Source organism: Rhipicephalus microplus, chromosome 3 (assembly GCF_043290135.1).
Source record: "Rhipicephalus microplus isolate Deutch F79 chromosome 3, USDA_Rmic, whole genome shotgun sequence".
NCBI classification, from domain to species: domain Eukaryota; kingdom Metazoa; phylum Arthropoda; class Arachnida; order Ixodida; family Ixodidae; genus Rhipicephalus; species Rhipicephalus microplus.
This window is the reverse complement of record NC_134702.1, coordinates 286,475,791-286,500,843: the sequence shown is the minus strand read 5'-3', so window position 1 is coordinate 286,500,843 and position 25,053 is coordinate 286,475,791. Positions and strand designations below refer to the sequence as shown.

The window sequence follows — 25,053 nt, the reverse complement described above, 5'->3', positions numbered from 1 at the left end:
TAAATTTCACCGGTACTATATTTCACGCAGTACTATAATGTGTGCAAGTTATTAAGCCCATCAGGTGTAATGTTTCCCTATGATAAGTTGAAGCATAAAAAATTTACTACTTCTGTTATATACATACATATATTATGGACCAAATACATTAGAAGTTTATTGGGATTTGATACAAGTGAGCTGTTCTTTGATTATGAGGTTGGGCATAAATTTTACATTAGGCTTCAGTTTATTTCAGAGTGATTATAGCAGATTTTGGTCACTTTGATGAAGTGATACCTTTGTCAAATAAGTATTACAAGTGAGTGCCTTTAATGATTGTTTTTAAATATCTCGTTTTTGGCTCTTCACAGATCGCAGAGATTGGTTTGTTGAGGTCGTGTGATGCATCGGTTGCACACACTGGCAGATAAATCCTCATTATGACTTGGAGCACCTGTACAAAAATAGCAAGGACACGTGCTTTCTAACTGTGCAAGCCTATGTCACTGCTGGGACTGTTATCATTCAGCGGATATGGCCTGGAAGCATGCATGGCAGCCTCATCTGGAAGGACTGCGATCTGCTTGAGAGCTTTGAGGGCACAAAACTGATTAACGGCTGGCTGCAAGGTTAGTTTTTCTTTAATAAGTATGATTAAGCGAATACCACTTACTGTGCACAAATTGAAAACACAAGCATGTTGCTTGCAGTACGTACCTGTATTATTCTCACACATAATTCTTATTCAACATTTATAGAACTAAATTGCAAGATAATTGAGAATGTTGAAAGTTGAAAGCCTGCAGCTTATGAATAAAACTCCAATCATCTGAGACTCAAAAGCTTGTGCTTTTAAACGAGCACAAATACTTTGATTCTTTACTGAGCTCTCGAGCTTGTGACACCCTCTGTGGATCAAGTGCTCTGGAAGGAAATAGCAAGTGGGTGAAAATCACCTGGCTGTTCACAACTTGCAAGGAGAAAGCCCTATTGAACAAGCCTCAGACGACATAGGGCCAGTAACTGCATCTTTTACTTCATGTAACTTTTTCTCTCTCAGTGCTGTGGCTTGTTGTATTTCAGCCGAACGTGTTCACCATGACTGCATAGTGATATATTTTCCTACAAATTGTACCTGACCTAAGTATACATTGTTGATCTCTAAAGGTGACGTTCAGTGTGTTTCAAAGCCATGGTTCCTCATCTCTCTGTCTGTGGCTAGCCTACTTCAGCAGCAGTGTGTTGCAGCCAGCACACATGCAAGCCAAGTCATAGAGCCCTCCTTTGGCATTCTGTGCAGGACGCAGCATATCCATCCAGCAAGACACTGGTATCAGCAATAATGGTGAGCGTGGTGGAACCTGTAGCAGCCCGTTTTGTTTGTTTCATATGATTATTTCCCCTGATGAAGTGCAGTTTTGAAAGGTTTTCTTTGTTTGGAATAATAGATGTCAGCAACAAGCACACTCATAATCTACAAGTGCTTTGTGTGACTGCCCATTTGCTCCTATACCCGGTATGGTGTGCTGGCTATGTTAGACAGCCTCAACGTTATGAACATTGGCTGTTGTGTTGTAATGCAGTCTAACTTCTGTTTCTTACCCAGGTGAAAATTTCCTGCTGGTTCTCTGATGGTTCCCGCAGTGATGGTTTATTAGCACATTCCCAGCAGCTTATGGAACTAACAGCTGATGGAACCAACAGCTGATGGAACCTGCAGTTGATGGAACCAGTAGCTGAAACCCGCAGCTGCTGCTTCCAGCTGACAGTTGCATACATATACAGGCAGACATTTTGCTCACTGAGATGGAGAACATCTCCTACCAACAAGGTGGCACCCACACAAAGTTAAGTGCATGCATGTTTCTGCTCACTTCATAGCAAATTTAGAGTTGGAAAAGCATGTAACTTGGCTATCCTGGTTGTTCCATATGATTATAAGTAATTAAGCCAGTGCCTAATGTGTAACTCATGCACTTGGTGTCCCTGTGCTGTGCTAACAGCATCCACATGGGCATTAAAAAACAGTCATATCTTTCAACATTTATTTTGCTTCGCAGCAAAAAATTTGTTGCAGCTGCATTTCAATATTATTCGGCACTTTTGCATTCATCAAATAGCTGCTTGCGCAGCTTTGCCTTCAAGAGATCCTGTATTTTTTCCGCCAGGATCCTCGTCAGATTTTTTTCCGCTCCCGCAGTGTCGATTTCTTTTTCTCGGCCCCACTGCTTGAGTATTTCTGTAAGGTTGATTTTCAGCATCAGAAAACAGAAAGCAGTGATTGTGGAAACGACATTTGCTACACGATACAGCTAGAGCTCGGTTTTGAGCACTAATGTTCTCATACCGGAGAGGAATGCGCATGACTTGTCTGTTTCACCAACTGTGGAAAACCCTGTTTGGTAGCAGCCATAGAGCCAATGCAACTAATGGCAATACAATCTGGTGCACTGCAGTCTTATATACAATAGAATATCTCAGTCAAGCCCAGCAGCCTAAAATGCACCCCATTCAAATTTAGTCAAATTCAGATATGCGTATTTTCATAATTCCAGCATAAGTGCAAGGTCATCTGTTTTCACACGATAAGTCTAACTCTAGTTTGATGACCTGCTAAAAAAGTAGCATAAATTTTGCTATCTCATTTTCATTCATGCTGCCAGGCTTTTTAAAGATGACTTATTGCATGCAATGGTATAGGCAATTGTGCTGCGGAAAGCTATTTGTGCTAGTTGTACCTGATACCACAAGAAGTTTTTCAGGGGTCAGGGGTTGCTTCGGCAGCTCGCCCAACGCTCTCTTCTTAGAGCAAACTGTTCCGGTGACACTCCGAGAAGTAAGCACATCGCTTCCCCATATGGCGTGTGCAGTGTCTTTTACAACCAAGCTTGGTTTTTTGTTTCCAAATATTTTTTTTTTGCGCACGTGCCACTTATTATGATGCCGTTCATCAAATGGGACTGTGAAGAAAAAATAATAGAGCAACATTAATTTCAGCTGCCTAGAGGTTACAAGAAAAGGCAGCAACAAGCTCAATACATAAGCAATACGCAGCATGCAGTCACAGCTGTCTTTAAAATGCATTTATGGCTATGAATCTAGGAGCCTAAGAGCAGGAAATAACTGTACTGTAAGCAATATTGAAACAAAATGATGTATGTTACTTGTTGTAAGCGTACATCTAAACTAAAATGGTTTAGCCAATGAACCTGGCACAACACTAGGATGTAGCACATGAATATTATGTACAGTTCATCACACTTGTCTACAGTGCATGAGTGATGTGCTGCAAATCGAATGAAGTGTTATTGTAGTTGCTCTGTTAGAGGCAATGCACGTGTGCCTGTTCAGTTCATACAGTATATTCACTCTGCACAAGAACACGACACGCAAGAACACACATTATCAGTGAAGTGGAGTATCTGCTTTAGAATTTCACCATATTTTCTCCCCACAGCACTGCTCAGGTGCTCAAGGCAGGTGTGATCAGAACTGTACTCTTGCTATTGTGAGACAATAAAGGATGAAAACTGTGTGCTGGTCACACTGGTGCCTATAGTTTCCTTGAAAGGTACAAAGATTAAAACTGCAGACTTGAGTATGCTAGAAAAATCCCTTGTGGTTGAAAAATGCAAAAAATACAATGGTAAACATTATAGTGCAAGCAACAACAGGCTATAGAGGGTATGCACTTGATGCTATCCGTAAGAATCACTAGCGTCGAGTTCAACATTTTGATGATTCGCGCGCTCGCCGCACGCACTGTGTTCGAAATCCGCACAACAATTTGTATGCTTAGAGACCTCCGGAACACTTTCTGCACGTCGAAACGTGGACAGCAGGACTGCGTGTACGAATGGACCTTCAAAATGGCGCGGTGATGGTGTTGCCCTCTTGCGGATCAAGGCTCAGTGCATACCCCCTATAGGAAAGCTTCTGTAGTTAGCTACACCACCTAAGATATAGAGTAGCTATGTAGCAGCAGAAAGAAAGGTTAAGCATTAAAAGCAGCTGAATAAACAGTGACATTGTACTTTTTGTCTGATTACTTACTGAACCATCTCCCATATAAATGAAATTTCCGATTTGACCTGCAAGAGAGATAATGTTTTCATCATAGAACAAAATAAAGTTAAATTCAGAATGTTTGAGGTCATATTTGAGCCTGCTACTTACCTAAATGTGTAATGTTTCTAGGTCTCTCTTCTCCCATAGTTTCTTTCTGTGGTTGAGCAGCAGATAGGCATGGTGCTGCACAACAATCAGGAATATTAAGAATGAGTGATCTTCGTGCCTGCATTACTTTAAATGACATGAACCGTACTGTCTATAATGAAAACAGAACTGTTACTTACAAGGAACATGTTCACTGCAGGCAGTTTTGTTCATATTCAATAGTTCTAAAGTTAACAAAGATGTGCTTACAGTAACTGTCCCTTCAGTTTTATAATACGGGCAATTATATCATAAAAGAAGCGAAGTACTTACCTTCGACCAAGCTTTCTGTGTCCTCCGACATAGGAAGTGCTGTAATAAATATGATTCAGGTGGAACAGTTTGCAATATATCGAGATGTCAAAAACTCAAGCCTGTTAAATTTGGAGGCTCGTGTTGCACAGCCCATTCTTGTTGTACAGCCTAATAAAGTTCAAGTGTACAGTGCTAATTACAGAACACCATATAGCACTGGCTGCTTCCTAAAGTTACAGTGAGGTGCAGACCTGTTACTCGGGTTAACTTTAAACTTTCAAAGTGAAAATCTTATGAAATAATGTGATAAACCAGACTAAGACAAAAATTTTTTCCACTTCGTAGCTTCATGGCTTCACTACTCTGTATTACAGTTCTGTACTATCAGCTACCCACCTCCACTTTCGAAGAACTGACATCATTTCAATAGAACAGCACTAGTATTTTCTGTATTACCTACCAAAAAAAGCTGCGATCTTGATGCAATAGAGTTGAGCTTGCACTTGGGAGTTAATTCAGGCGGTGTTCAGTGGGTGCACTTTTGTAAAACAAATTTGAAAGTGCAGCATTTCTTGAACTGGTTCAGCTAGTCGACCAAGTGCAGCCAAATTTCTTACATTTGCTCTGCGCATACTGTTGAGCAAGTTTCTTAGTCAAATAAATGAATGAATGAAAAGCTGACTTCATAAAGCAGAAGAAAGTCTGTTATAACATTGTTCTCGTGACACGATATGTAACTGAGAGCATCATTGCATGCAGTTCTCATTGGAAACTAACCTGGCAACATGCTTTGAGATGCTGGCCGGTCTTGTTGGACTGCAACTGCGTGTACATAAAGATTTACATAAACACATGAGCTGTCATGTTAAATCACTGTGCATGCAGCTTGGACAAAGTAATTACCTATTGCCGACCAAAAAGCAATCTTATGCTTAAAAATTTTGCTCTCAAGGCATCTTTGCAGACTAGCAACCTGCTGCTTCAGAAATTAGTTGTCCTTCTGCAGCTCTCCAGCACGCTGTCTCCACATGTCTCGGTCTTTTTTGACCTCTTTCTCTGCCATCACCTTTGTTCTTGCCTTCCCCACTTCTTTCTTCTTTTTAATGTCAAGAAGTTCTGACTTGGAGCACAAGTCATCACTATCTGATGACCCACTGTCAGACGAACTCCTTGTCCTTTTCCTGATTCATGATATGTTCAAGGAAGTATGTGAAGGATTTGCTTTCAGTAACAATCCTTTTACAGTCCATTGCACTGTACAAGACAATGACACATTTACCTGAGCTCTAGGTCTCTGCCCAGACTGCACTTTTTGGTGCGCATCGTTGAGATTTCTTTTGAGAATTTTCTCGTACATGTTTTTTTTCGCATTATCTAGGTCTTTTTTCTGTCTCTAAGAGCAAGAAATCACATAGAATGAGTATTGATTCGATTTTATTTATTTATTTATTTATTTATTGTACCCTCAGGGCATACAGCATTATAGAGGGGAGTGGGTTTAGAAGAAAAAAATACAATTGAAACGTGAAAAACAAATCACATTCAGTACATGCGTACAACACTCGAGAACAACGTGTAAATGAAGCACCGCGACAACAGGAAGCACCGCGACAAATCAAACAAGGAATCAAAAATCAAAATCAAACAAGGCAGCACCGCGAAAAAAAAGGAAAAAAATAGAAAAAAAATTGAAAAAAAAATTACAACATGGCACAACGTATTTGCGATACACAAATGAACGGTAACCGAACAGCAGCAAACAAAGCCAGGGAAAAAGAAAATGCGTTGAGCACATCAATGCATAAAATTTTCTAGTGCCGCCCGAAAGCGTTCATGATTAGTAATCGTGACTAGTGACGCAGGCAGGTTGTTCCAATCATGGCATGTTTTTGGTAAAAAAGAATGGGAGTATGTTACGGTGTTTTGGCGCGGAATATGAACCTTGTAATGATGGTCGAGGCGTTCAGATAGGAAAAAAGGAGGATTGAGCCAACGTGATTTAAGTATGGGGTTATGGTGATACGCTTTATGCAGCACACAAAGGCGAGCAAGTTTCCGGCGAGTAGCAAGAGGAGCAAGGTCAAGGCTGGATTTCATGTTAGTAACACTGGAAGTGCGGTGATAGTTAGAAAGTATGAACCTCGTGGAGCGGTTTTGCACAGCTTCAATTTTATTAGATAGTGTTACATAGCCAGGGTCCCAAACTGAGGAAGCATATTCAAGCCTAGGGCGCACGTAGGTTATATATAGCTGCTATTTAAGGAAGACGGGGACAGCGAGAAATTTCTTTTCAAGTAGCCTGGCATGCGGTTTGCATTAGATGTTACATATTCAATTTGGCGCGCCCAGGATAGGTTATTGGTTATGTGCACACCGAGATATTTGTAAGATTCAACTGGCTCTAGTAAGGTATCTTTAAGAAAGTAATCAGGGCTAGGTAGTTTGTTACGCGAAATTCTCATTGATTTACATTTAGAAACGTTAAGATCCATGTGCCAGAGGTTACACCAGGAAATAATGTTGTTAAGGTCGGATTGTAGACAGGCAATATCAGTATCGTTAGTAATTTTACGGTAAAGCACACAGTCATCAGCAAAAAGACAAACTGGAGAACAAATGTTAGAAGGCAGGTCGTTAATGTATATTAGAAACAGTAAAGGCCCCAGCACAGAACCCTGAGGTACTCCTGAATGTACCGCCACCTCGGGAGAGTCAGTTTCGTTAATGGATACAAACTGCGTGCGGTTAGCAAGAAAGATTCGGATAAACTGTAGTACTTGTGGATCAATTTTCAAATGGCTGAGTTTATGTAATAGTAGCTGGTGATTTACTTTATCGAATGCTTTTGAAAAATCTAGAAATATACAGTCAGTCACAAAACCTGAATCAAGATATACATGCAGATCGTTAGTAAACGTGATTATTTGTGTTTCACACGAAAATAATTTCCGGAAACCGTGCTGCGAGTAATGGAAGAACTTATTTGATTCTAAATGCTTAACAAGATAGGAAAAAATTATGTGCTCAAGAATTTTGCATGGAACTGAAGTAAGTGAGATGGGTCGGTAATTCGAGGGGTTATGTGCGTCGCCCGATTTGTGAAGGGGTACCAACCGGCCTGTTTTCCAATCTTTAGGCAAATAACCATCATCGAAACATTTAGTGTAAAGGCAATATAATATAATCGACATATACTCTTTAGTATTCTTCAGAAATTTTGAATTAATACCGTCAGGGCCACATGAAGAAGACAGTTTCAGGCTGCTGATGACGCCAGAAATTCCAGTTGGATCGAAAACTATAGGGTCCATTGGGAAAAAATTTACGCACTGAAGATCTGGAAAATTATCTACAACCGTGTTACAGAAAGACCTGGCGAAGCTATTATTTAACAGCGATGCGCACAGATGGCTAGAAACTGGTACACCGCGATTATCAACCAGGCTTATTGTGGTGTTGTTTTAGGCTTCATTATGCTCCAGAAACGTTTAGGATTTGTCTTTAACAATAACGGTAGAGTTGACTGAAAAAAGGTAAGTTTTGCCGTTAGAAGGGCCTTGGTGTAAGATGCGGCTGCTAATTTGTAGGCTGACCAGCGTTGCGGCCCAGTAGATTTCTTGGCAGTACGATAGAGCCTGGCTTTCTTGTTAGACAATCGTTTCAAATAACGGGTAAACCAGGGAGCATTAGTGTTACTATAAACGCGCCGCAACGGTATATGTTTGTTGATTAATTGATAGACCTGTTGTTTGAAGGAATTCCATATGTAATCAACGCTAAGTTCTCTATAACGTGGCAGTAAGCTATCAAGAAAAATACAAAGCCCCGTATTAATAGCTTTGAAGTTGGCTCTATTGTAGTCTCTAATGCTTTTTATGCGCTTCTGTTTTCTTGTAGCAGGAAGGGAAAGAGCGAACTGCAATACGTCTTGGTCACTCAAGCCGGGGATGTGTGTTATTGACGAAATAATATCTGGGGCAGATGACAGGACGAGATCAAGCAAAGACGATGATTTCGGTGTTACACGGGTTGGCTGATCGACAAGCTGGGATAAGTTAAAAAGAGAGCAAACGTCGAGAAACGATGATGCATCAGCAGATGCAGGTTCGAATAAAGGAGTGGAGTGCAGCCATTGAATATTGGGATAATTAAAGTCACCAACCAAAACAATTTCTACTCCTGGATATTGTACCACAATTTGATTCAAACTATCATGAAGACCTTCACAAAAACCGGTAGCAAAGGATGGAGACCGATAAGTGGCGCCAAGAATAATTTTCTTATAATTGAACGTTAAGCAGCACCAGATAATTTCAAGGTCTGTAGTTACAGAGACAGCAAAAGATTTTAGCTGGTCACTGATTGCGATTAGTACACCACCACCTGTCCTGTCACTGCGATCACGTCGATATACCACAAAATTTTTGTCACACTGAAATAACTCATCCACCGATATTTTGCTCGTGAGCCAAGTCTCCGTCAGTACGACGATATCGGCTTCAGAATCATTGAATAATGCGTTAAGTCTATCGTTCTTTTGATATAGGCTACGGATGTTGGTATACAGAACAGAAACATTGCGCGTACGGCCACTACCCCTCACACTATCCTAGCTACCGTTGGGCTGACTATACACACGTCCCGAACGCGTCGACCGCGGTGATGTAGAGCCAGACGGAACATCCGGAGAGGCAACCGCAGGAAGAGAGGAAACAACTGCACTAACTTCAAGAACAGAATTTGCATCTGCACAGTACCGGTAGTGTTTCCCGTCTGCAATAAGCTTGTTGTGGCGCAGTTTGTACGAAGTTTTCAAGCCTTTGCCGAAGTCAAGCAGCTTTTTACGTGCAATGCGCGTAGAAAGAGAGAAATCTTCTCTTATGTTAAAATCTGTGTTAGTTAGCAAGGATCTTTTTGCATGAATCAGTTCTTTAGTTTTGAAAGAAGAAAATTTAACTACAATGGGACGGTTTTTGTCAACTGAATACCGGCCTATCCGATGCGCACGCGAAATGTCGGTTGCAGGAATTCGCAGCTGCAGTATCTCAGAAGAAAACGAGATAATCTGGCCTTCAGATTCCTGCCAGCTTTCTTTAGGACTGTCTTTAATTCCGAAAAACAGCAAGTTATCTCGCCTCGATCGATCTTCTGCCTCATCAAGCTTTGCGCGTAACGTGGTTATTTCTTCACGCATTCGATGCGAGCAAGTTCTAAGGGCTACGTTTCATAAAGTTGGCAGCAAAGAAAGAACCTTTTTTTCGGCCCTTTTTATTTTTGCATGGGATACTTGATCGTCATGATCATCATTTGACGTTCCTTGTACAGGCAATTTGGGGATCACCACCCTCTTAGCCTGCATTTTGTCGCGGGCGTCGCTTTCGCTCTCTGTAAGAAATTACGAATATGAAATCGCTAATATAACATTTTACACACCATTGATACATACCTGCTAGCATCAAAACTTGCGTTTTGTAGAGCCCATTGTTGCTGTCGTCGACAGGGTCCTGCCAGTAGGCGTTATACACTGACAGGTTGTTGTAGTCACTCGTGTCTCGAGGCTCAAAACTGTCAATGTCATCTACATGAATCACGTGTAACCTCTTGTCATGGTCGTCGATGAAACGTACAACCGCAAACATATTGGTCAAGGTCTTCTTAAATCCTACAACGTGCGCCGCGAACACCAAATGCACAATGCCCACGCGGAATCTGTAGCACTTGCGTCAAGCATGCGTTGCTACAACAACGTGCTCTGGTGGCCAGACTGGGCAAGACCAACAACTGACTGCATTGTAAAATAAATGATAAGCAAATAATCGCATCAAATAAAATTATATAGGTGTCACTGCAATTCATTATATTTAAACAATGCAGCAGTAATGAATCTGTTATAATTAAACTTTAATGTATTCCTGTTGCAGTGCGCATATGATATCTAACCGGATCCAACCAATCCAACTTCGTACAATTCAATCCAAAACGTTCGTGTGTTTACGTCTAGTGTGCGTGTGAAACACGGCGCGTTGACGCATTTCAGTGTGTTTGCAGAGTAAGTGCCTGTGCGAGATGTGCATATGTTTGCACAGGGGAGAGTATGCATCGTAGAAAGGATTACCTAAACCCAGGCAGCGCCTCCACCATCCCATATTCCACGAAAACTTATCTTGAAAGATCAGCTCGGCAGCACGTGAAGCAATCACATGGACTGCTGCAGAACATCAGGGCCGTTGCCGGGTTAAGCCATTCGGCTGCTCCGGCTGCACTAAGAGACACGCAGAAGCCAGCACAGACACAGCCAGCACAGAATGCCGAAGGCCACTCGGAGTCCGAATCGGCTCATGAAGTGGCCCCAACTGACGCGGTGCCGCATCCATTTGTAGACGCAGAAATGACAGAAGATCTGCAGGAAGATTTCGGTAGCTTTTCTAATGACGATTTGCTTGCACTAACAGTGAATTTTGTTCTAAAATTTGGCATTCCTTGGGAGGGAGTGGAAGCCCTCCAAAAGTTGATTATGCACGTACTTGCACGGCACGATATACCTGCTACAAAATATAAGTTCAAGCAGAGTGTTGGAGCAGAAATAAAAGCCGCCCATTTCCACTTCTACTGGGGAAACTGTATGACGCTCCTTGCCGAAACAAGTGGCGACCTTGCCGAACGAAATGCAGTGCGGGTAACGTGCACCGTGTGTGGCCAACATCAAAGCGTCCCAAAGATGTTACAAGATGGCCACTTTTTCATAACGCTACCTATCGTGCAGTCGCTGTCTTCTCTACTTGCAGAAAAAGATGCCAGCACTCTACTCCATGAAAGACTCGACTCTATACACAGGAGTCTGTCTGATGACAAGGATGAAATGACAGATATAACAGATGGCACCCTATGTAGAGCCCTTAGGCACAAACTGACGTCAAAAAATGACATCACCCTCACTCTTAATAGTGATGGAAGCCCCGTATTCAAATCTTCAAAGTTTTCTGTGTGGCCCATTCAAGTGATGGTGAATGAACTCCCAGTGCACATTAGGCAGACAAATGTGCTCCTGTCTGCCAGAAACATCCCGACATGACCAGAAACATCCCGAAATATGGCCAGAAACATCCCGACATGAGTCTTCTATTGAACACATTTGTAGAACAAATGGATGGTTTGTCCACCAACGCCATCACATGGAAAGCAGGTAACGAAACTGTGCATTCCGAGGTAACTTTTTTATGTTTTAAAGCTGCTTGAACAACACAGTATCAGGACATTTTAGTTTGTAAATGCTGCAGTGAGCTGGAGTGCACTAACTTCTGACAGGGTACATTGGTGTGCCAACTAGTTTCTTTCACTAATCATGGGATTCAGAGCACTTGGAGACAACACAATGGAGGACGGCACACTTGTCCAGCTTTTTTGTGTGTCGTTTTGTTTTCCATTGCAGCTTTATATCCAAATACTGTCAAGCCCTAAATGTCTAAACGATACTTACTGTATTGAATTAGCTGTAGCTTTTACAACTTTCTAGGAGTGTGTGCCTATATGCTGAATCACAGAAAGTTCATCTTGAAAATGCAATGTTTTCAATTAAAAACTAACATTCCTTATCCTTTTGTGGCCTCATTATCCACTGCATTAATTCATTTGTGTCTAACAAAAAAAAGTAAGCCCTCTATCCATTTTCCGTTTGTTGCAGAGAGTAGCATTGGCTAACAGCTGCCACTTGTATTATTATACAGAAATATGCGTTGTCCTTGTTCACACAGGTGTACTGCTTCAGCTGCTGCGCCGACACACCAGCCCGGGCATCCATGCAGCACTTAACCCAGTTTAACGGGTATTACGGCTGTGGATGGTGCTTGCATCCTGGGGCAGCTGTGGATGGTTAGTAAAGATACTAACTGCAGAGCATTGTCAAATTTCTCATTAGACGTTTTTAGGCAGCTTTTCTTTCTTTTTAACCTAATTTTATGTAAACACCTATATTCAGTGTATCTAGCTTTGCCATTTCATATATCAGAGGCAAAATTATATTTTATGTAGTATTGTTTCTGTATTTCAATATTCTGGCTCATTGTCAGTTTTTGGAAATGTGTTGTGGAAGTGAATTCTCAGAAATTCCACTAAAAACGAGTGGGAAAATATCAAAAATCAAGTTTAACTGTTAATCAGTATTTACAAACTTCTAAATTCGTGCATTTTTATTTTTTTCTTATTATGCCAAACAGAAACGGTCAAGTATCTTGTAGAGACTGTTGCACCAAATATAACAGTAAAAGGTTCGCGATCGGCGTCGTTGAGAGTTGAGAATATAACAGTTCGCGATCGGCGTCGTTGAGAGTTCGTGATGCCGTCGGGGACAACCTCGTAATCAAGTGGGCCAAGACGTCTAACCACCCTGTACGGTCCGTAGTAGCGTCGCAGAAGCTTTTCACTTAGTCCACGTCGGCGTATCGGCGTCCACACCCAAACACGTTCACCGGGCTGGTATTCCACGAAGCGTCGTTGAAGGTTGTAACGGTGGCTGTCTGTGGTCTGTTGATTCTTGATACGGAGACGCGCAAGTTGTCGGGCTTCTTCGGCGCGTTGAAGGTACTCGCTCACATCGAGGTTTTCTTCGTCGGTGACGTTGCGTAACATGGCATCGAGCGTCGTTGCCGGGCTCCTTCCGTAGACCAATTTCTATGGAGATATCTGCGTCGTCTCCTGCACCGCCGTGTTGTATGCGAAAGTCACATACGGAAGAATGGCGTCGCACGTCTTGTGTTTGACTTCGACGTACATTGACAGCATGTCGGCGATCGTTTTGTTAAGCCGCTCGGTGAGGCCGTTGGTCTGTGGGTGGTACGCTGTCGTCCGGCGGTGGTTTGTTTGGCTGTATGCCAAGATCGCTTGAGTTAAGTCGGCAGTGAATGCCGTTCCTCTGTTGGTGATAAGGACCTCCGGGGCACCGTGACGTAGAACGATATTTTCGACGAAGAACTTAGTTACCTCGGATGCACTGCCTTTTGGCAGGGCTCTTGTCTCGGCGTAGCGGGTGAGGTAGTCGGTAGCTACCACGATCCACTTGTTTCCGAAAGCTGACGTCGGGAACGGTCCTAGTAGGTCCCTACCAATCTGCTGGAAAGGTCGGCAAGGTGGATCAATTGGCTGCAGAAGTCCCGCTGGCCTTGTCGGCGGTGTCTTGCGTCGCTGACAGTCCCGGCATGTCCTCACATAACGAGAGACGTCGGTGGTAAGACGTGGCCAGTAGTACCTTTTTTGTATCCTCGCGAGCGTGCGAGAAACACCGAGGTGCCCTGCCGTCGGATCGTTGTGCAGGGCCGGCAGGAGTTCTGGTCGCAGAGCTGAAGGCACCACAAGGAGGTACTTAGCTCGAAGCGGTGAAAATTTTTTCTTTTGTAGAAGACTGTTTCGTAGAAAGAACGACGCAAGTGCGCGCTTGAATACCTTCGGGACTTCGGCAGTCCTGCCTTCGAGGTACTCTATTAGGGCCTTAAGTTCCGGGTCGGCCCGCTGTCGTTCAGCGAAGTCGTCGGTAGTTATCGTTCCCAAGAAGTAGTCGTCATCCGGGTCGTCAGGTAGCGGTTGGTCGACAGGCGCACGAGAGAGACAGTCGACGTCGGAGTGTTTTTTGCCGGACTTGTAAATGACAGTAATGTCATATTCTTGAAGTCTCAGGCTCCATCGTGCGAGGCGACCTGAAGGGTCCTTCAAGGTGGCTAGCCAACACAAGGCGTGGTGGTCGCTCACAACTTTGAAGGGCCTGCCGTAGAGGTAGGGGCGAAATTTCGACGTAGCCCAGATGATGGCGAGGCACTCCTTTTCTGTTGTGGAATAATTTGCTTCTGCTTTGGATAGCGATCGGCTGGCGTAACTAATAACCCTTTCAAGTCCGTCAGCCCTCTGCACAAGAACGGCGCCAAGACCTACGCTGCTTGCGTCAGTATGTATTTCTGTCTCGGCGAATTCGTCGAAATGGGCAAGTAACGGAGGCGTCTGGAGGCGATGTTTAAGCTCCTGGAAAACGTGTTCCTGTGGCGTTTCTCACTTGAATTCCACGTCGGCCTTAGTAAGGCTAGTGAGAGTATCGGCGATACGGGCGAAGTTTTTCACGAACCGCCTATAATAGGCGCACAGGCCCAGAAATTGGCGCACGGCCTTCTTGTCAGTGGGCGGCGGGAAGTCGGCGATGGCGGCTGTTTTCTGTGGATCGGGACGAACTCCAGACTTGCTGATAACGTGCCCCAGAAACAAGAGCTCCTCATACGCAAATCTGCACTTTTCTGGCTTCAGTGTGAGTCCGGACATCTTGATGGCTTGAAGTACAGCTTGAAGGCGCCGAAGATGCTCGTCGAAACTCGAGGAAAACACGACGACGTCGTCCAAGTACACAAGGCAAGTCTGCTACTTCAATCCTGCCAGTACTGTATCCATAACGCGTTGAAAAGTTGCAGGCGCTGAGCAAAGGCCGAAGGGCATCACCTTAAACTCAAAGAGGCCGTCCGGTGTTATAAACGCCGTCTTCTTTCGGTCCATTTGTCCACTTCGATTTGCCAATAGCCAAACTTGAGGTCCATTGACGAAAAGTACTTGGCGTTATGGAGCCGATCAGGTGCGTCGTCTATTCGTGGGAGAGGATACACGTCCTTTCTTGAGATTTTTTTCAGGCGGTGATAATCGACGCAGAAACGTAGGGTCCCATCCTTTTTCTTTACTAACACCACGGGGGATGCCCATGGGCTCTTGGACGGCTGGATAATGTCATCCCGCAGCATTTCATCAACTTGTCTCTTCATGGCCTCACGTTCTTGCGTCGAAACCCTGTACGGACTCTGACGGAGTGGTCTGGCATTTTCTTCGGTTATGATGCGAGGTTTCGTGATTGGGGTCTGCCGAATTGTCGATGACGACGAAAAGCAATCTTCGTATTGCAGGAGCAGGGCCTTGAGCTGTTCTTGCTTATCGTTCGGAAGTCTGGGATTGACGTCGAAAGCTATGGGAGGGGCTTGGTTCCTCTGAGAAGGTTCCGCAGAATCGGCGAAGGCGAAAGCACTGGTGGCTTCGACAATTTCTTCGATGTATGCGACCGTTGTTCTTTTGTTCACATGTTTGTACTCATTGCTGAAGTTCGTGAGCATAACCGTTGCTTTGCCTCCCCGCAGCTCTGCAATTTCTCTTGCGACGCAAATATTTCGGGTGACCAACAGATGCTGACTGCCTTCAACGACGCCTTCCAAGTCAGGTGGTTTAGGAGCGCCGACTGAAATAATGACGCTTGAGCGAGGCGGAATGGTGACTTGTTCTTCCAGCACATTCAAGGCATGGTGTCCTGACGGCGTGCGCGGCGGTAGTGCTTCTTCTGTGGATAACGTTATCGACTTTGTTTTAGGTTGATGACAGCACCATGGAGGCATAAGAAGTTTATGCCGAGGATGACATCTCTCGAGCAACGCTGTAGGACTACGAAGTCTGTAGGATAAATACGGCCGTTAATGGTGACTCTCGCTGTGCAGATTCCTGCAGGCGTTACGGGAAGACCTCCAGCTGTGCGGATTTCAGGGTCTTTCCAAGCTGTCCCAACTTTCTTTAACTTCGCGGCGAACGACCCACTGATGACAGAATAGTCGGCTCCAGTATCGACAAGAGCGCTCACACTGTGGCCGTCGATAAGAACGTCGAGGTCGCTAGTTCGCCGTCTCGCATTACAGTTAGGGCGTGGCGTCGGGTCACGGCTGCGTCGGCTTGTTCCGCTGCTTCCATGTTGCGTCGTCAGGCCACCTTCGGTAAGTGAGCTTTCGCCGTCAGGGCTTTGCCTGGTTGGCGTTGTGTTCGGAAAGCTCCGTCGCGTCGTCGTCGTCGTCGGAAGATCTTCGGTAGTTCGTCGCACAGCAACCGCACCTCCACCGGTTGCTGCCCTTAGTTTCCCGGATACGGGCTAGGAGACCGGCGCCGCGTTGGGCCGGAGTACTGCCGGGGGTGCGGTGACATGCGGCGGCTGGGCGACGGCGAACGGGAAGGACTTCGTGGTGCCCATTGAGTTACTGTCAGGTAGTCGGCGATGTCACGTGGCCGTTCCCCTGGCTGCGGACGTGGTGCATCGACGGCGAAGCCACGCAGTCCCACCTGTCGGTACTGGCAACGGCGGTAAGTGTGCCCCCCGGCCTCGCCGCAGTGGTAGCAAAGTAAGCGGTGTTCAGGGGTGCGCCAAACGTCGGTTTTCTTCGGCGCACTGCGCTGGTCCGCTGGCGAATGGTAGATCGTCGGTGGGGGTGGTGGCGGCGGTGGTGTCTGGCGACGGAAGTGCGACGGGGCGGCGTTTTGGCGTGGACGGGGAGGAGCGTTGTGGCGCACTGCAGCGGCGTAGCTCATAGCTTCCGGCTCGGGCAGCAGTGCGTGGGGAATTTGAAGCGATTGCCGAACTTCTTCTCGCACAATGTCGGCGATTGAATCCACTTGAGGCTGCGCCGAAGGCAACAGCTTGCGCAGCTCTTCCCGCACGATCGCTCGGATCGTTTCACGCAGGTCTCCGAAGTTACTGGCTTGAGCAGCAGCGCAGTCTGCAGTCAGGCGACGATTATACTGTCTGGTGCGCATGTCCAGGGTTTTTTCGATGGTGGTCGCCTCGGATACAAATTCTTGGACGGTGTTCAGTGGATTCCTCATTAGTCCCGCGAAGAGCTCCTGTTTGACCCCTCGCATGAGGAAACGAACTTTCTTCTCCTCAGGCATGTCTGGGTCAGCGTGACGAAATAGGCGGGTCATCTCCTTTGTGAAAATTCCAACCTTTTCATTTGGTAGCTGAACCCGGGTCTCTAGTAGAGCAGCGGCCCTCTCTTTGCGAGCAATGCTCGCGAACGTTTACAGGAATGCGCTGCAGAAAACATCCCACGTTCGGAGCGCAGACTCCCGATTTTCGAGCCAGGTCCTTGCAGTGTCTTCCAAATAGAAGAACACACGACGGAGCTTTTCTTCGTTGTCCCAGGGGTTGAGGGCGGCCACACGGTCGTATGTTTCTAGCCAGGTTTCCGGGTCTTCAAACGATGACCCATGAAACGTCGGTGGTTCCCTGGGTTGATGAATGACGATCGCGGGCTGAGACGCTCCGGTTGTCATTGTCGCTGCAGTAGAGGTCATGGCCTTGGCCTTCCGCGCCTTGTCTTGTAGAAGCCCGTACTCCGGTGGGAGACCTTGCTGTCGGCGGCTTGTTCGCTGCTCTTGGTTGGCGTCGGTGTCTTCTCCGCAACGTGGGCTGGGTTCACGGCTTGACGGGGGCGTCCGGTACATGAACGAAGCTGCACCTCCACCAGATGTCACGGGGTCGTGACGTGGCCGAAGACAGGAGACTTCGTGTTGGGATTTAACTGTTTATTTGGGCGAACCTGTGCCCAGTAAACGGAAAGTCCAATTACAGCGGCAGTCTTGCACAGATAGCAGTCTCGGACTGATAGCGGCGAACGGAGCGTCGGCCTTCGTTCAACAACTGACAAGCGGCGAAGCGCGTCGGCATTTATACTCTTGCCGTCGAATATTCTAGCGTCATTGCTGGCGGTGGCGTAGGTTCCAGAACAATCTGTACCGTTCGCACATTGGGCGTGATCTTATCGAAATGATCTACTACAGTCCGGAACCTTCTCGAAAACTGCAGGCGCGGTTTGCGCTGAGAATCCTGTGGTGTTTTGGGACGACAACAAAAACTTGAGAAATGGAACGTGGCACTACTAGCGTTCTAATTTGGGAGAACATTGCAGGAGATAGTAGTGCGAACCCCTGTTTCAGGAAATTGCCATTTTGTTCAAACGTAAGGATAATACAAACCCAGTAATAGTGGATGCATGTCAAGTGCAGATAGATTCTGATTCATGAAATGTCTATTGCAATCCACCAAAGGAAATCGAATTTATGAGTGCCATGTTTCCCCGTTTCTCTAGTTAATCCGCCACGCATAATTTTACTTTAGTGTGTATTCTCTTCGCATACGCAATAAACGTTTTTACTTGCTTAAGGAAAATTGAGTGGCTTGACCCAACAGGAATTCCACGATAATGTACGGGTGCAGGTGCAGAAGGTGTAGAATGTGATCATAACAAGCGCAGCAAGCACTGAAGAAGCCTCCAAACTGCAAATCATCAACAATATTAAACTCGGAGGAGGCATGCATCGAGCCAATGCACACAATTGACACGCCGATGATGTGTGCCGTGGAGTGATCTACGGCGTCGAACCTGAATCAAGCCCTGCGGAGAATGTTGCAGAACTTCAGGTAGACGCAAGATAGATCGTTCTTGGCGCGCATATGCTCGAATCCTCCACAGCTGCAGTTATAACTTTCGATGGACAGCACGTCTCTTTTTACGTAAACTACCTGAGTGGGGACTACAGATGCAAGTCGTACTGCAAGTGAGCCCAATATTGCAGAAGCTGTGGGGACAGTGGTCACAGAAAAGACATCGGCCCCAATTCTAAAGCCAACTTTTGCTACAACTGCGGCAGACAATGGAACATAGACGCCCATGACTGTCAATAAAATGCACCATTTGCGGTGGGGACTGTGAGACTGGCGGCAAGGAATTTAAAACGAATCTCCGCAGCAGTCCGTATATATACCAAGGTACACGACAGCATCTTGATAATGCTCGCACCAGAGATCATCGCTGCAGTTCTAGCACCAATGACTTCCTTGGAATGGCTGCCACATCAAACAGCCCACAAGCCCTCTTGCTTCACCAGGATCCCGGCCGAAGCCGCTCTCATTTTAAACAAACACCGCGCTCTTCATCTCGCACGCCGTCGTGGTCTCGATCCGCTAGGCGAATCACTCATGCCGCCGCGGGGCGTGAAAGCAAGGGCCCCAGATCACAACACGAGGCGAGTGCCTCAGACGTCTCTCCAGCTCAAATAGCGACAATCCGCGAGCTAGAAAATAAAGTTAAAAAACTACAGATGATGGCACGACAACGACCACCAGCCGAAGGCAGAACGCCACATCTTGAGGACAGGTATCTAAAACGAGTAGAAGAAAGCATAATAAAGTGAGTAGAGGAACAGCTGCAAGTACATGAAGCAAAAATGCTCTACCTCATTGAAAAACGCCTCCTAGCTTTCGAAGGAATCCTCACCACGAAACTTCTTGCATCAGTAGGCAGAACCATAGGAAGAGTGGTTACGAAAATCATAAAAAAGGTTGAGCCTCTAACCCGTACGATCACCACACTCGACGTTAAGTGGGATGGATTCATGGCACAACAGCAAAACTTCATGACCTACACTTACAAGAATTTGGTTACTTATCAGCAGCTGGCGGAACAATCAGGAACCAAGCTCAAAGAATGCAAGACCATGGGGAGGATTCTGCAGTGGACTTTCGATCGACAGTACCAAATGACTGACACCAGGTGAAAGCCAACTGCCATCATGGTGGCTCCCAAGTGTAAACAGCGTAAGCCACTCCCTACCCTCCATATTTGACACTGGAATTGCAGATCTTACAGACCCCGTTCAGCAAACCTGCAAGAATATATAAAACAAGCAATCCTGACATGATCACATTGCAAGAAACCCACACAGAAAAAATCAAGCTTGCAGGCTACAGTACTTTCGCATACAACCCCACACGGCGATTCTGGTAAAGAAGACAATAATCGCTCAGGTTCGCAAGATTGAGGACTCCGATATCGAACACACCATGGTCCAGATACCAACGACACGAAAAAATTAACTAAGTCTGTTCCTGGCTCACCTCTACAGCCTGCCACCAGAGCAGCTCCACCACTATGATCTCTTCATGCGCGAACTTCGCAAGAGGGTAAACGGCCGTCGGCTGTTTACGACTTCAATGCCCCACACGCAGCCGGGGGCTACCACAACACCACCAAGAAAGAGGCACGGGTTCACGATGCTGCACAGCAACACGGCCTGGTCCGCAGCATTTCTAGGAAGGTACCTGCTGACTGTGCTTAGAGGTGTGTCTCTGAAGGTTGCGCCATTCTTTGTAACCATGGAGCAGGCTTAAACAGGGTTCCTGTAAAGAAAGTAGAATCCTTGTTGAGGCATCAGCCATTGTCCTTGGTAGCAGCAGTTAAGGAGCGAGGTTTTGTTATTTTTCTGAATGAACTCTATAAAAAAAAGTGCCGCCATATCCACGAAGTGAATGATGATGAGTGGGCGAAGCTCTGGAGGAAAACCTGGTAAACCATGAATCTTCCGTACATTTTGCCTACTCGATTTTATTACAATGCTCCCCCTAGCGTACGTCACCGCACTAAATCGAACGATTGCCTTCCACCAATGACACGTGCCATATGTGACATCATTCCTATTTTATAACATCTCGCATCTTTTATCATCAACTACAAGTACCACCGTCTAGTTTATAACATCTTGCATCTTTTCATCATCAGCTACAGGTCCCGCCATCTAGTGAGCACTGAAAGAACTAAACGAGAGGTGGCTACATGCAGGAGACGGTGCCGCCATCTAGTGAACACTGCAAGAACTAAACGAGAGGAGGCGACATACGGGAGACGGTACCGCCATCTAGTGGACACTGCAAGAACTAAACGAGAGGTGGCTACATACAGGGGACGCACAGCCCATGCCTTAAGGAGCTTCGCCCCTAAAAGCTAGTCAAGCGATGCTGTCTGTTTTCAAGCCCCAAGCTGATTTTTCGCCGCCAAGGGTTAAAACCTGTGGAAAAGGCCTGTGTCAAACGCTGAATCTTGAAGGATTGGTAAAAAGATAAATGGTGGGGAAAACCTTAGCGTAGATGTTTTCTTTAACGCAAAAATGCACAAAGTTAATTGCTTTTTCTGTGTTAAATTATCAGTGGCTAACTCGTGGCGAAAAATGCTGACACAATTTCTTCAGGGTAAACTGATGTTTTTAACACAGATGATCCGTTCCTAGCTAAGAGTTCCGGTGATGTGACTTTTGTTCTGAAAGATGACAAATTTTCTGGCTACCAGGTATGCTCAATGCATAATAAAGATTTGTACTACTCATTATCACACAATGAGCTTCTAGCTTGCATTGGTGAGTGCATTGACAGTTTTGGTGTTGCGACTTATCATAATGCATTAGGCATATCTGTTGGAGAGTTTATGGAACTGCTAGAATATTACCTAAGATCGACATTTGCAGAGTGGGATAATCGTATTTACTTGTAACGTCAAGGAGTGTGCACAGCAACAGACCTAGGGCCCTATTTAGGTGATTTATTTTTAGCCAGCCATGATCGTGTCATTCAGAATTGCTTGGAATCCACATCTGCTAAGAAAGTATTACGCTATGTTGACGACTTCCTTATGTTCTTTCAAGCTGGAACCTCGTCGGCCGTTTGATATTTGACTGGTATTCTAGAAATTTTCAGTAAGTGCCTTCCTTTGCTTGTTATAACCCATGAAGTTCCGGACAATGGAACCATCAGATTCATAGATTTTATGTTAACGGTGTTGGACCACGTGCAAACAAGCCAATTCTTCCTTTTGGATCAGTACATTCAAAAGTGGTGAAGCGCGCTATTGTGAAAACATGCTACAGAAACCCTCTGCAAAGGTCTTGCCATCACAAGATTCGGTCCAGCTTTAATCAGCAAACAGAACGCCTTACTAAGGCTCATTTCCCGGTGTAAGTTTTGACCACCGTTGCTGAGTGTATACTCCGAGAAATCAGAGTGAGCCCAGAGACTAATGCTCGAACCCGCACAAGGAATAAGGGATGGGACAAACAAAACTTTGTCGTTATTCTCTATATCCATGACGTCACCCACAACCTGAAGAAAGTGGACAGCAGGTGCGACGTAGAATTGTTTTTTTTTTCTGCCCGAAAACAGCTGGCTAGGATGTGCAAAGCCGTGAATCCTGGTTCCAGGAGAGAGCGCCGCTGTAAAATCAAGCATCGGAACAAGTACGTTCTATGCATCGAAGGGGTGGTGTATTCTCTACCCCTGCCCTGCAGCAAGTGGTACATCGGCCAAACAGGCAGGTGTTTAAATGAGCAGCTGAAAGAGCACGCTCACAATGTCTCTTCTACAGTATCAGCCACTTTGGCATTCATATCCGGGACTTCGGTCGTGTCTCCGACTTTCAGCATTGTACGGTCAACAGGCGTCATCGGGATCAGGTGATACACGAAATTTGTGAGGCCGCAGAAATGGAAAGGCTGGGCAATCTATGTGTCAGCAGGCCTTCGATTGCTGTAACACAAAAAGAAATAGAATTTTTTCAGAATGTTGGCACACGGGATGTTCATGGCGCGTTAAAACGATGATTACTCGGTTGTTAGGTGAATTATGTATTCTTTGGGTTGTCATTCCTCTTATTTGTTAGCTCAACTTATTTATTTATTTATTTGAACTACTGCCAGTCTTTACTGACACCATAGCAGGTGGGCACTCTTTACAGATGCTATGATTGCTCATCATAGTAAAAAAAATTGTAATACAGAACCAAAAAGCAACATCGACCTGGCACTTTGTACATGAGCAACATTTACACAACATAATAAACAAAATATAGGTGCACACAAAAATGGCAAGTTTAAGAATGAGGCCGCTTACATGGCTGTTTGCAGAACATACAAGTAGTACATACTGGTTTGATTGCCATCGTCACTGGTTATTTAAACAAGCTAAAATTTTTTTTCAATTTCTAACTCAGACTGAGACAGTGACTCAGTGTTAGTGATGTGAGGGGCCAACATGTTCTATTCGCGAATAGCAACCGGAAAAAAAAATATTTAAACGCATTAGTGTTGCATTTGTATTGTACTAATGTGTGTGTATGTTTGTGTCTTGTGGCTCGAGATCGTGTTTGTGAATAAGAGACGCAATTCGAAATGTCTATTTTAAAATAATTATGCAGGAGTTGATAAAGAAATTTTAGACGTGCCTGTTTTGCTCGTACTTCTAGCGCAGAAAGTTCAAAAAGAGTTAGCAGACTAGTGGGTGAGTGTTCACGTTTTTATTTGTTGTGGACGAATCGTATGGCTTTCCTTTGTACCGCTTCAATTTTCCTTATGCTTGTGCGGGTGTGAGGAAACCACACTGTACTTACGTATTCGAGGATAGGCCTGACGAATGTTTTGTAGGCTAGGAGCTTTGTTGGCAAGGTTGCCATTTGAAGTGATCTGCGAAGAAAAAATAATTTTTGCGTGGCAGATGACCTAATGTTACTAATTTGCTCGTCCCACCTTAAGTTGGACGTAATTGTTATGCCTAGGTATTTATGTTTGTGTACTCTGCTCAGAGCAGGGCCATTTATAGTGTAGCAAAAGTTTGATGGCTCTCTCTTCCTCGGTATTGTCATGCAAGCTGATTTTTTTTGCATTGATTGTCATCTGCCAGTTTGAACACCATTCAAAAATAGCAGAGAGTGATTTGTTGAGCCAATAGTGATGTTCGTCATTTCTAATTTCTCCATAAATAATACAGTCATCCGCAAATACCTTTATTTTACAGTCTATATTAGTACATATGTCATTGACATACACGAGAAATAACAAGGGCCCGAGCACAGAACCCTGGGGCACTCCTGACGTAACCCGTACAATATTTGATGCAATGTTTTCGACAACAACAAACTGAGACCTATTAGACAAAAACTCACGCACCCAAGCAACAATATCGCGTGGTTCTAGCAAACGAATCTTGTTGTAATTCAGTGCCGCTGTATGTCTCCTTGTTTTCTCGTCCCTCGTTATTGGCACTGTTTTTAAGTGAATAACGTCTGGAAAATTTTTCGAGTCAGTGCTGGTGCGGTCCTCGTCAAATGTCGTACTAGAATATCTTAAGCAAAAATGTCTTACCAACTAGCTCCGCAATTCCGCTTGCCCACTGACATCGCACTAGTGCGGTTCATATGCGAAGCAGCTCTTTGACTAGCCTGTGTAACGCTGTCCCTCCGTCTGCACCGCTCTCTTGCTGCAGGTGTTCGAGCAGTGCCAAGTAGCACAAGCACTCCTAGCAGTGCACGGTGACGTCTCTCTCCCTCGCTTGCCGAGCGCTTGCCGCCTGCCAGCTCTCTCTCGCTTCACCCTCTCCACCGCTCGAGCCCACTTCTCACATAAGCATATAAGTTCCCTAGATGAAACAAGTTTCCAAGGTAGTGTCACTCGTTGTTCTCGAGCTGTCCACCTGACTCTCTCGCTTACCCCTTCTTTTCTCTGCCATCTGCGTGTGTAATTGTTGCATTCTTTGTACGTAATCTTGCAAATGATTGGAGGTGTTATTCATTATTATAAAAAAGGTTCCAAACGAGTACGCATGCGCATATTTCTCCGAGCCGGATTCTCGCCGTGACCAAAGACGAAATCACAGCCAGGACATAAGCTGCAGAGGATGAGCGTTTCAGTGTGAGCCAAGTCGACCAAGATTGTTTGGTGGTGCTCGTTTAATGCAAGATTGCGTTTTTCAATAATGCTGCGTAGCCACATAAAACAACAGAAAACGATTTCGCTCTCTCAAACTTACCTTGTGCTATCCTAGATGAAGCAGACCATGAAGTGCAGCTATGAAACATTTCAAGCGAATTCTTTCGTGCAACTCCGTCGACGTTCGTTGACGTGGATCTCTGAAACGAGTTTATGTGTTGGTTTTTATTGAAACGCCAGGTGCGCGTC

At 45.2% G+C, this 25,053-nt stretch overlaps 2 protein-coding genes across 4 annotated transcripts in view; one reads left to right on the top strand and one right to left on the bottom strand.

Annotated features, from left to right (window-relative positions):
* LOC119167552 (sedoheptulokinase) overlaps positions 1-25,053 on the top strand; it is a 404,791-nt gene that overhangs the window by 256,104 nt on the left and 123,634 nt on the right. The gene's annotated exons all lie outside the window — the stretch shown is intronic.
* On the bottom strand, positions 2,834-10,147 carry LOC142802728 (uncharacterized). Of its 2 annotated transcripts, XM_075887757.1 has the most exons (6): positions 9,899-10,147; positions 5,230-5,274; positions 4,471-4,509; positions 4,159-4,233; positions 4,036-4,073; positions 2,834-2,942 (listed from the first exon to the last, which is right to left on the bottom strand). In XM_075887757.1, the coding sequence occupies exons 1-6, from the start codon at positions 10,089-10,091 to the stop codon at positions 2,859-2,861; spliced, it is 474 nt and encodes a 157-aa protein (XP_075743872.1). In that variant the 5' UTR covers positions 10,092-10,147; the 3' UTR covers positions 2,834-2,858. The 2 variants fall into 2 exon arrangements, with proteins under 2 accessions (XP_075743872.1, XP_075743871.1); XM_075887756.1 differs by lacking the exon at positions 2,834-2,942 and having other exon boundaries at positions 3,925-4,073.

Bases quoted from the DNA above. Each gene is read 5' to 3' on its own strand.
- LOC142802728 (XM_075887756.1), bottom strand. From the start codon at position 10,091: ATGTTTGCGGTTGTACGTTTCATCGACGACCATGACAAGAGGTTACAC. The intron at 5,275-9,898 runs GTATGTATCAAT...ATGTACACGCAG, and splicing joins GCAAGTTTTGATGCTAGCAG to TTGCAGTCCAACAAGACCGG. The intron at 4,510-5,229 runs GTTAGTTTCCAA...TATTTATTACAG, and splicing joins ATCTCAAAGCATGTTGCCAG to CACTTCCTATGTCGGAGGAC.